The 10,821-nt window shown below is 40.8% G+C and overlaps 1 protein-coding gene across 2 annotated transcripts; it reads left to right on the top strand.

Annotated features, from left to right (window-relative positions):
• Window positions 1-6,804: 6,804 nt before the first annotated feature.
• On the top strand, window positions 6,805-10,209 carry Tsp97E (Tetraspanin 97E). Of its 2 annotated transcripts, XR_010437549.1 has the most exons (5): window positions 6,805-6,994; window positions 7,152-7,319; window positions 7,805-8,155; window positions 8,237-8,913; window positions 9,045-10,209. XR_010437549.1 is itself a non-coding variant. In XM_064694188.1 (4 exons), the coding sequence occupies exons 1-4, from the start codon at window positions 6,935-6,937 to the stop codon at window positions 9,138-9,140; spliced, it is 675 nt and encodes a 224-aa protein (XP_064550258.1). In that variant the 5' UTR covers window positions 6,809-6,934; the 3' UTR covers window positions 9,141-10,209. The 2 variants fall into 2 exon arrangements, 1 of the variants encoding a protein (XP_064550258.1); XM_064694188.1 differs by lacking the exon at window positions 8,237-8,913 and having other exon boundaries at window positions 6,809-6,994.
• Window positions 10,210-10,821: the final 612 nt, after the last annotated feature.

Genomic DNA, 10,821 nt, shown 5'->3' with positions numbered 1-10,821 from the left:
TGATACAGGTATCCGGAACGACTGGGTCAAAATATATAATGTCTACAGTTAAAAAATCAGAGCTCGACTAATTTCTAGACTAATTTGCATAAAAACACACAGATAGAGAGACGTACAGACGGATATGACCGTAACGACTCGGCTATTAATTGTAAATACATCATTCCATTAAAAATAAGAATACCCACTGAAATTGTACAAAAAGCATATTGTATTTATGTACCTGAGTACAATAGGTGCTGACAGAAGGTGTAGCCGTCATGCCCCATATTCATAATGATGTATGTTTTTTTTTCCGCTTCCATTCGTTATAATCCAGAACACGAGTCATCGTAATTAACATTCTGTAGTTGAAATTGGCTGACAAATTGCTGGTTAAATAAATGTATTACCACATGTAGCTGCTGCTGGGGCCTCTTAATGGCAATATGTCATTACAGCAATTGATGGATTGACAGAGTGTCGACAGTAGCAGCCCTGCAGACAGACTGACGGCAACTGGCTGCTTCTCGTTAGCAACTGCCTCAAGTTTTGTTTGTCAAAGCAGTTAAGCCTGAAGTATGACAAGTGCGTTCGCAGGTTAAGTGAAATGCTAAAATGGCAACAAATTATAATAATTTCACGGCTTTGTAGCCATTCAGGCACACTTCAGGCACACAGCACACACATCTGCCATAACACACACACACACACGTACACACACTCGGCTGCTGGACTGGGCCAGCAGACGTAAGTGTTAATCAAATTATAAAGCATAGCAACAAGTTTACCGAGGCGTTTTACGATCTCTTTAACGCTTCAGCTACGCACGCCATTAACAGCGAGAGGCTGGGCGCTGAGAACTAAAAAGCCGAGCGGCAACTGATCAAAAATTCAGAGTTGTAACACTTGAAAAACTGAAACTGAAACTGAGACGACGGCGGCGGCGGCGGCGGCATCCATTAATCAAACGCACACATCAACGATATGTGCGAATAGTTGAGACGCGTGCCGCAACGTTGAGCGCTAAATAAAGACATCGACCAAAAGATCTGGAGGACCGAGACCTGAAAGCGTGTCCGAGTAGGTGCCAAGACGCATGTGCGTCGTGCGTTGGCTTGAATAAAACGCCCCTATTAAAAAAGCATCAACAACGCGTTGAGCGTTGACAATTTTTATGGCCAACTCTGGTGCGTATTTGGTCTCAGACTGAACCCGTATAGACCAGGCCACTCGTGCGCCGCATGTGGCTGACTGGCTGGCTGGCTGGCCGGCTATAGAAGCCGGCTGCACGACGTGGCCAAGTGTGGGCATTAACGCTGACAGCTATGCAAATACCTAGCCATTAAGTCTTTGTCATTTAGCAATGTCTTTTAATTAGCGGTGTGGCCTGTGGCCCGATGTTGCCTGCAGTTGACTGTAGTCAATATGCCCAGGACTAGCTTTCTAAATACAATAGCTTTTTGGGTGTAGTGGGAGGAGACCCAGTAACACCCACACTTCTTGACACTCGGTTCGGTTGCATTGACAAACGTTTTGCTCGCCTTTTGGCCCACATCGCTGCATAAAGCTCGCATTGAACACCCTCACGCTTTATGGCCATTTGCATTTGCATTTAAATGTTTTTGACGGAGCTGATTTTGTTGCACAGCGCTTCCTGAGAGCGCATCCGCCAGCGTTTGCCATGTTGGCCACATCACGATTTCTCGGCCAGGCCGCCTGTTGCTTTCTTGGTTTCTTCATAGTTTGCCGTTTGTTTACAGCTGCTCGCATTGATTGAAAAATTATGCACTTGCCATGAGACGATGGGCAATGTCAAATGCCAAATGCTAAAAAAGACCAACAGTGAAATTTTCACAATCGGCACACCGAACCTTATATGCCCAATCTGGCATAGATACATATATATATGGGAGTATATATGGTTTCAAAGGGAAGCCAAGTTTTTCAAACTATGCCTCAGACCAGTCATATTTTAAGGCGTCAATACACTGCAAGAAATCAGTAGCTCATTTGTGGTGAACGGTCTGTTTTTTTAAAGAAAAAAAATAACAAAGAATACTTTAGAAGGTTTTTTAATCCGTGAAAATAATACAATATATACCACAACGAATTAACCTTTATTTCACGAAACTACCAGGCGCAGCCAACTTAACGCACCAAAGTAAATATGCAGTGCTGCCAGACTGCTTGAATAATTACTTGGCTCATCTGAATTCACATTTAATACCAGCCAAAGGCATTTTTTAGACGGCAAAACAAACTCTTTGACAATGTGATAATACCCTTTCGTACAGGGTATGTTGCAGCCGCTGGTAGCTAGGAATTTTAGCACTTCAAACGAACAGCATTTTCCATTTTGGCAACCTGAAAGCGGAAAGCGAGGCCGGGCCTGCTTACTTTTCTTTTCGCCAGCTTGTCCTGCTCATTAGCAAACCAGGCAGCGGTGTCTTTTTGGCCCATGGGCAATGCCAACACTGGCGACAGCTGTTAGCCAGTTTTCACCTAATTAAGCAAACAAACGTGTGGGAAATCGACTACATAGCCGCTGCGCCACACCACACACACCACACACACCCCACCCCAGTGAAGCTGATAACTTTCGCCTAGAGGAGACTGTTTGGGGCTGGGCTAAACTAATTGCCTTGAACATGGGGTTTAAGTAGGCCCAAGGAATGCATCCAAACATTTGTCTCTAATTGCAGCGCTGCCCAATTGGGCAGGCCAAATTAAATTAAATGCAGCTCGAACCAAGCAAACGGGCCCGGGGGCACGGGGGTAAAGGGGCAACGCGCAACGGCAACTGGCAACGGCAGCAGCATCAACAACAACAACAACGAGAACAGCAAACGGCAACAACAATTTGTGCAAAAATACAAATTGGAACATTTGTAGAAGTTGTGCGCAGGCGCAACGCTGTGAGAATTTATGGCCCTGCCGGGGTCACTGCCTAGTGGGGATAACATCTGTTGACGCGTCGTGCGCGCAATGCGCATGCAAGGCGCACCAGACCAAAGGACATTGACCAGACAGGGCCACTGCCAGTGCCAGTGCCAGTGCCCAGAGCCCAGAGCCAGCCAAGCAGCCGGAGTGCTAGCCGACTTGGCAGACAGACAAAACCGTTGCAGAATTAGAAATTGCAAAATGGTTCAGTTCGGCTGCAGTTTGTACTGGCAAAAATGTGCTGTGAGCCAGAATTGCTCTCCAAATGCCGTTGTGAGAAGATAAAACGACCGCTACAATGCTCGAGTCCTTGAAGTCTTAATTTACAGGACAACTAAATGTGGGAATATGCTTATCATGGCTCCAACTAGCTACTTGGACTTTGATAGCAATTATAGTAATAGAACTTATTTATAAGCGGTGTAAAATGGATTAAAAAAGCACATTAGACAAATTTCCTTAGTTCTCTTATTCAGCATATTCTTTCTAAAAAATCAACTACCATCATTTTTTCAATACATCATTCAATCAATACAGTTTTTATTTGAATTTATGATTGGGGTTTCCTCTAGGGTGTGGCGTCATCTCAAATTATGCTCTTATTTTAGAATCCTAAGAAAAGAATTTTACAATCTAGATAAATCGACAAATTTACTTGCTAACTCTAGAAAGCGTATGTAAATTATAAAATCATTCTTGCATAACAATATTTAAATAAGAATGTAAATGGAAAACATAAATTAGAATCGATAACCTTATGCCTAACCAAAACAATGTTTAATATATAATCATACAACAATTTAATAAAATAACAAGTATTTAAAGGTTTTACATTTAGCTGAAACCCCTGGTAGGCTTTGCTAGTCTTTACTTAATATGAACTTTTAACTCTATGATAAATGAATATATGGACAGCAAATATTTATTTAGTATTGCATTGAAATTTTTAGAAATAAAAGCAAATAGACACAAATTAAAATTATTTTTCATTGGAACTCACAACTTCATTCATCTTTACCTTAAACTTTTAGCTCTCTAAACTTTGTGAAAATAAACCTATTTTCATGCCAAATTGCATTAATCATCGCGCTTCTTGCAAAACTTCAATATTTTTTTAAAATTTTGATATTTGTAGATCTATTTAGGAAGTATTATAACAAAATGGAAATGATTAATTGCAGCTATTTCTTAAGGCTGTTGATTGGGTTTGCGTTTGCAACCCTGGGCAGAGTTACTTCCGCTGCCTGATCTTGCAACAGTTGGTGGCAACTGTGCGACCTTTTGGTTTGCCGAATGGTGCTGCGTATTCAATTTTGCCCTGGCTTGGGATCTTCCTTGTGGTTGGAGGCGTGCGTGAAGATTGCTTCGCTGCACAAGGAAGGCCGCTGGCTGGTCTCCCTCTTCTGAAACCAGCATGGAGAGCATGGAACGTTGGTCCAGGCACAGGCCCAGGCCCAGACCCAGGCCCAGGTCTAGGTCTGGGGTTCGGGTTCAGGACAACAATCGCAGTAAGTGATTACGTAACCAGTGCATTGTTCTTTGGCTGCGTTTTTATTTCATTGAACAACGCAATGGAGGAGCGTCTGGAGGCCGCTTATCAGCATCAAACGGCGCGAGGAAGCTGCAGCCAGTGAAGAAGAAGGCAGCTAGCCAGAAAAATAATTTATTCACAGCCATTATGCGCTGCGAATTTATGCCACTTCCTGGTGGAACAACTACAAATAGCCATTTAAAATGCGATAAAAATAGCGCCAACGGGCGCAAAAGCAAAAGCCAAACGAAGATGCTGCACAATGCGCTCGCATCGCATCACACACAACTGGGGCGTGGCCAGGGCGTTTGCGGCGTTTTGCCGCAATGACTGCCAAGCATGAAACCGTAAAATGGTTTTTCAATAAACAGGCCCAAACAACGTAGCCGGGCTGAGTGTGCTGAGCCAGAAACTCGAAGCCGGCCAAACAATGCGACAAATATTTGAATATGTTAATTAGTTTAGCAATGTTGCAGACGCTGTTGTTGCAACTGGCAGTTGCTGTTGCTGTTGCAGTTGCATTTAGCTGGGCACGATCAGTTCTATCGGCGGACGTGCATCGGGGCAGTCTAATTTCATGTGTTGCCATCTTGTTAGGACAGTTAGGAGCAGTTAGTGTGTTGCAGTTGCGGCCAAAGCGTTTTGCATCTTCGCACCACAAAACTAACGAGCTCGAACGCCTGCCCCACGCCTGCACTTGCATTGCGATTCATATTTATGAGTATGCCTCATTCGAAAAGTCGTACATATTTATGATTAGTATGCACTGGCCGACTCTTGCTCTTGCTCTTGCTTTTGCTCCTGCTTTTGCTTTTGCCCGGCTGTCATGCCCAGCGGCCACTGGCCACACACATACCGCCAGGTCCAATAAAGCTGCCAATGAGCCGGGCTTTAAACAACTGACAGCCGACAGCAGCAGCAGCCTTATAAAGTCACAGGCCAGACCGAACAGCCAAGCGACTCCGCATTTTCGCCAATTGCACGCAAAGCTCAGATGGAGATGCTTCAGCTGATCTGTAAGCGGGTGCGTCTGTGTGTGCGCCTCAGTGTTGGTCTGCAGGGGAAACAAGCTGGTTCTATGAAAATAGCTAGATTTTTCCATTCAAAAATCGCTGTTTTGAGTTTTTTATAATTTCTTTTAGCATAACTAAAACAATATCTACTTCGACAACACATTTATTGACCAAATATTGGGGTAGATAAATAAAATAAATAGTTCAAAAATATACCCTGAATGAAATTTTGAATAAATACTCTGCAATATTGAGAAAGAGAAAACGGTAAAATGCTGAAACAAGTTTTAATTGAAGCCAGAACGCCCGCTAATCCCGTTTGTTGCCCTTTCAAAATAGGCTAGATTTGGCCAAAAATAAGTTGAGTTGGCAACACTGTCGTGCTTGTACACTCACCTGTGGCATTCTTTGCGTGCTGCTGCTGTAGGTGTTGCCCGGCACCAGCTGATGGCTTTGACAGCTACTAAATTCAGCTTTAAGCGCGCGAGACGCACGTTCCTTGTCCAATTTTGGGCAGCGGCCAAATGGTTTGGTCGGCCGGCGCTTATCGCTTGCCCATAAATTTATGTACGTCGTTGTTGTTTGCCAAATATTGCCAACTCGGAGGTCCTAGGCCAATAACTTGCCAAGACGACACGCAATGAAGTTGTTTGCCTTTGCCTGTTGCTACGCGCGGAATTTTGCTTGACGTAAAAATGCAATTAACGGCACTTGTTCGCCATCGCTTGAAATTGTTGTTCTCCTGTTCTGTTGCATTTTCGCTGTGACACAGCGCACACGACACGACCGAACACGTAACAACATACACAAATTACACAAAATCATTATAATATGCACTGATTGATTTTAATTACATTCCATATTTCACCACACTCCTATTTTACACTTGCACTCATTTTTTGTCATTTTTCCATTTGTAAAAAAAAAATAATAGTGTTGTCAAGTGAATGCGGGTTTGGGTATTGGCTAACAACTATATTTGCCAACCACCCAAATACAGCGTTGCCAATCATATGGAAAGTACGTTAACATTAAACTGCATGTCATGATGAAAAATATGCTAAACTTTTTCAATAAAAATGTCGTTAGTAAAATGAATGCTTAAAATTAATAGTATAGTGTTTAGCATCAAAATAAGTAAGATTTTCAATATAAGCAGCACCAAACTCACAATAGGTAAACACAGCAGTGTTGCCGTATCACCAAAAAAGTTTTCGCTCTTCCGCGTGCGCTCTCACTCGCTCTCTCTCATATTGTGTCTTCCTGATAGTATCTCAAGTAATTTTTAGCGTATTTCTCAACAAATACAAGGCATTTTTTAGCGCATTTTGCATGTGTATTACAGTGAAAGTGAAACCTGCGCCACAGACGAATAAAACACTAGCTACATTTTTCAAATTTAAGAATTAAACAAAATTAGGAAATTATAAAAAAGCACAACAAAACAAAAGTTCAAACAAATAGCAAAATGTGTGGTGGTTTTACCTGCTCCAAGAACGCGCTAATTGCGCTTAACATTTTGTATGTGGTAAGCAGAAACAAAAAACCAACAACAAGAACAACATGAAAATTGCGTTGTATACACAGGAAAAAAAATTTGAAAATTTTCATTTCCTCAATGCTGGAACCGTAAATTTGTGATTATTTATGATGCCTTTGTTTCTATTTTGAATGATATTTTTCAGTTGATTGGTTTCTTGCTGATTGGCGTCGGTGTCTATGCACGGGCGGCCTCCGTTGTCACGAATCTGCCAATTGTTGGAGGCATTCTCGCCTGCGGGGTGATACTCATCTGCATATCCATGCTGGGCCTTGCTGGCGCCGTCAAGCACCATCAAGTGATGCTCTTCTTTGTATCCTTTTTTCCAACGACAACAACAACAAAAATGCTTTAAGCACATACCCTACACATAGGCCTACATACCTGCATACCATACATACATATGTGCACGATATCTGCACGCACAAGTGAGCTTTGTCTATGCCATGTGCTCCTCCAGCCGCAAAGCTGAAGGTCAACGCATGTCGATGGGGCTGACATTTGCTCTAACTACACACATCCGCACATTTCAAAAACATGCTCATAATTATGAATGCACACATGTATGTGTGCAGGTCTGTATGTTTAGTTGGGCTTCAGCATGACGCAGCTGTTGGCATGAATCAAGTTACTTGGCTAATTGCTTTCCTCGGACTTCCGCACATTTAGCAATTGCGTCAGCTGCAGCTTATCAGAGTGTCTGTTTTTAATAATAATACAAACTGATAACCAAATAGGTTAACTAAAATAACGATAACATTATCATTCGTTGGTTGACCTTAACTCTGCTTAATGCAGTACATGATAATTTTGTTCATGCTCTTCCTCATCCAGTTCTCCATTGCCAGCTCCTGTTTGGCCGTTAACTCCGAGCAGCAGCAACAGTTCGCTGAGCAGGGCTGGAAGACGGTGCCACCCAAGCTGCGTAAACAGGTGCAGGACAGTTTCCTTTGCTGCGGCTTCAATGCCACCAGCAACAGCGTCACCAATGGCGAGGAGCCCAGCTGCGAGTTAATCAATAGAGAGTGCTGTGCCGACTCCAAGGATCCGTTGTGTCGTTGCGGACCCTGCGGCCCCTTGTTGGAGGATAAGATTAACTATGCTTTCAAGCTGTGCGGCGGTCTGGGCATCTTCTTCAGCTTCACTGAGGTGAGTGTGTTGCGTAGTTCGGTTTCTTTCATTCCAATCTGTAATCTCTTGCAATTGTATTTTCTCATGGCATGCATTCAGTTCGTTGGTGTCTGGCTAACAGTGCGCTATCGCAATCAAAAGGATCCGCGCGGCTTGCCCAGCGCCTTCCTCTAAATTGCATACTAAACAAAAAATATAAATAACAAATACTAATTGCAGACGCACAAGCGCTCAAAACGCATGTGTGTCTACTAAAGAAAAAGTTAATGTCAATGTGTAAATTTCATATTCATGCAACAATCGTGGGTCTATTAGATCAACTTTGTGGTTAGCTGCTATCATACGGCATACATAATATAGAAGCATATTTATATTTATACAAGCATCTCTTACACATGCATAACTGCATGCCCGCATACATACTAGCAAGTACTTTGTACTTACGGGATGTGGTAATATATAACTAAGTACGCATTATGCATTAGGCCATACATACACACATTTACAACTCTAGAAATACTACATATACATATATATATATATATATATATATATATATATATACAAGATATAGATGCGTGTTTAGTCCTTTATAACAAACACCAGCAATCAAGTGTTTTTCGAACTGAACATTAAACATATTTTACACCCACATACTTGCACACATCTGTATACTTCTTCCCCATATATTTCTTCATACACTAACAAACTCTTTGGCGACGTATCCTAACTAAACTAAAGTATCTAAAAAAATTTAAACTCGGCTAAGGCATCTGGTGAGACATATTCATATAATTATTACAATAATGTTTGGTTTTCTTAAGTTATTTCTATTCTTTTGTTTTAACTTTATATTTATGTTTATTTCGGGACATATTTTCTAACTCGTTTTCCACATTTTCAACAGGTTTTGGCCGTTTTTCTGGCGCGTCGCTATCGCAACCAGCACGATCCCTGCTATTTGCCCGCACGCGCTGTTTTTCCACACAACTATCAGTACTAAGTGGGCCACATAGGAGCTGCATGAGATCAAAGAGCCAAGGCGCTGGCAATTTTTAGTCAAAGGGACGAAGGCTGATTTATAATTTTGTACACAAATTTCCTAGCATGAGCTGAGTCAAAGCAAATTTCAGAGACCTCGTCTAAAAGTCCTTTGAATATGTGCATTAAGCGCTTGATCAGTTTCTAGTTTTAATTGTTATAAAGTGTTTAAGTTACCCAATTGAGATTACAATATGTTTGGTGTTCACTATGTAATATTTGTATATTTTATTTTAATTGTACAATTTTTTCTTTATTTCTTAAGTTAGCTTACTAAGAGTATTTTATTTTTGTTTGCAACTGGCAACAATCAGAAAACACAACTGCTGTACCACAAAAGAACAAGAAATAATAATGAAAAATAACTTTATAACCATTTCGAACCTGATATAAGCGTAGAACCAAGTCAAATGAAACTAGCAACTGTAACTGTGTTTTAACAAAGCGTAACATATACATAAAGCAACTTATATACATCTACATACTATATATATACATATACATAAATATATACATAAATAATTCAAGATATAGATGTTAGATGTGTGTTAAAACTTTGAGATTAGTACTTATATTGCATAAAAAAAAAACCAACAATACATGTCAAGAAATATTTCTAAAGTCTTAAAATATCAAATACCCTTTCAAAGATAAAACACCTTGAGCTATGTTTTGCCCTCTTTGCTTTTTCTTCTCGTTTTCTTTTCATCCTCTGCATATATCTATATATTTTCCAATTACTCTGCGGCGCCTACTGCTGCCTTCGCTGCTTGCACCCACGCAGGCAAACACACAAAGCTAGCTTTAGCTATTCTCTTTTTCTTGCCGCACAACTACAAACACCTAAACGAACACAGGCACACACACAAATACACACACACCCCCACATAATACAACCAACAAGTTGAGATAGTTTTTCTCATGTGTTTCGTTTCGTATTTCCTTTCGAGCGACAAAGAAATCATTAAATAAAAATTCTCTGTATTCTGTGCTGTGATTGAAGTAAACATGATCTTTAAAAACCAAATAAATGCTCGAGTTTCATTTCACAATTTATCTTTACGCTTAATTAAGCCAGCAACTGTCTGTTGTCTGCGTCCTTCGCATAAGGTTTCAGCTTTCTAAATGGACGTTGTATCCTTTTATTATTTGTGGTCGACAACAAGCACTGTGGATGCAAGTGATTGCATGAAACAGAGTGTGAAAGCTTAATTAAGTGAACACCATTATGGGGAAAACTAAATTGAATTGTTGCATACTCAAAGGTAGAATTTTCCAAAAATGTATCTTTTCACTGCAAAGCTGGGCAAGGATTTAAATGGTAAAACCTTGATATAAGCCATCACTGAAGAAACTCTTATATATAAAGCTATTTGTCTTGACTGACTGACTGAGTGACTAAATGACTGACTTAAGGCGAATTTTTAAGTTTTGTCCGAGTTGCTTCACACTTAATTTCATAAGATCTTATTAAATACAAGTTTTAGTTATTTTTAAAATCCCACCCGCAACTGTGGTAAATGGGCGGAAGTTTGTATGAATGTTTTTTGATTACCATCCGATCGGCTTCAAACTCATTTACAAATATCTTTGCTAAAAATGATTCAATTCGCTTTTCGTGATATCCACTGCTCTCGGGTGGA

This window comes from Drosophila montana, unplaced genomic scaffold, assembly GCF_035044405.1.
Source record: "Drosophila montana isolate Dmon_TW-CO22-7 unplaced genomic scaffold, ASM3504440v1 contig_3733_1, whole genome shotgun sequence".
Taxonomy (NCBI): domain Eukaryota; kingdom Metazoa; phylum Arthropoda; class Insecta; order Diptera; family Drosophilidae; genus Drosophila; species Drosophila montana.
This window is presented reverse-complemented; position numbering and strand designations above follow the sequence as displayed.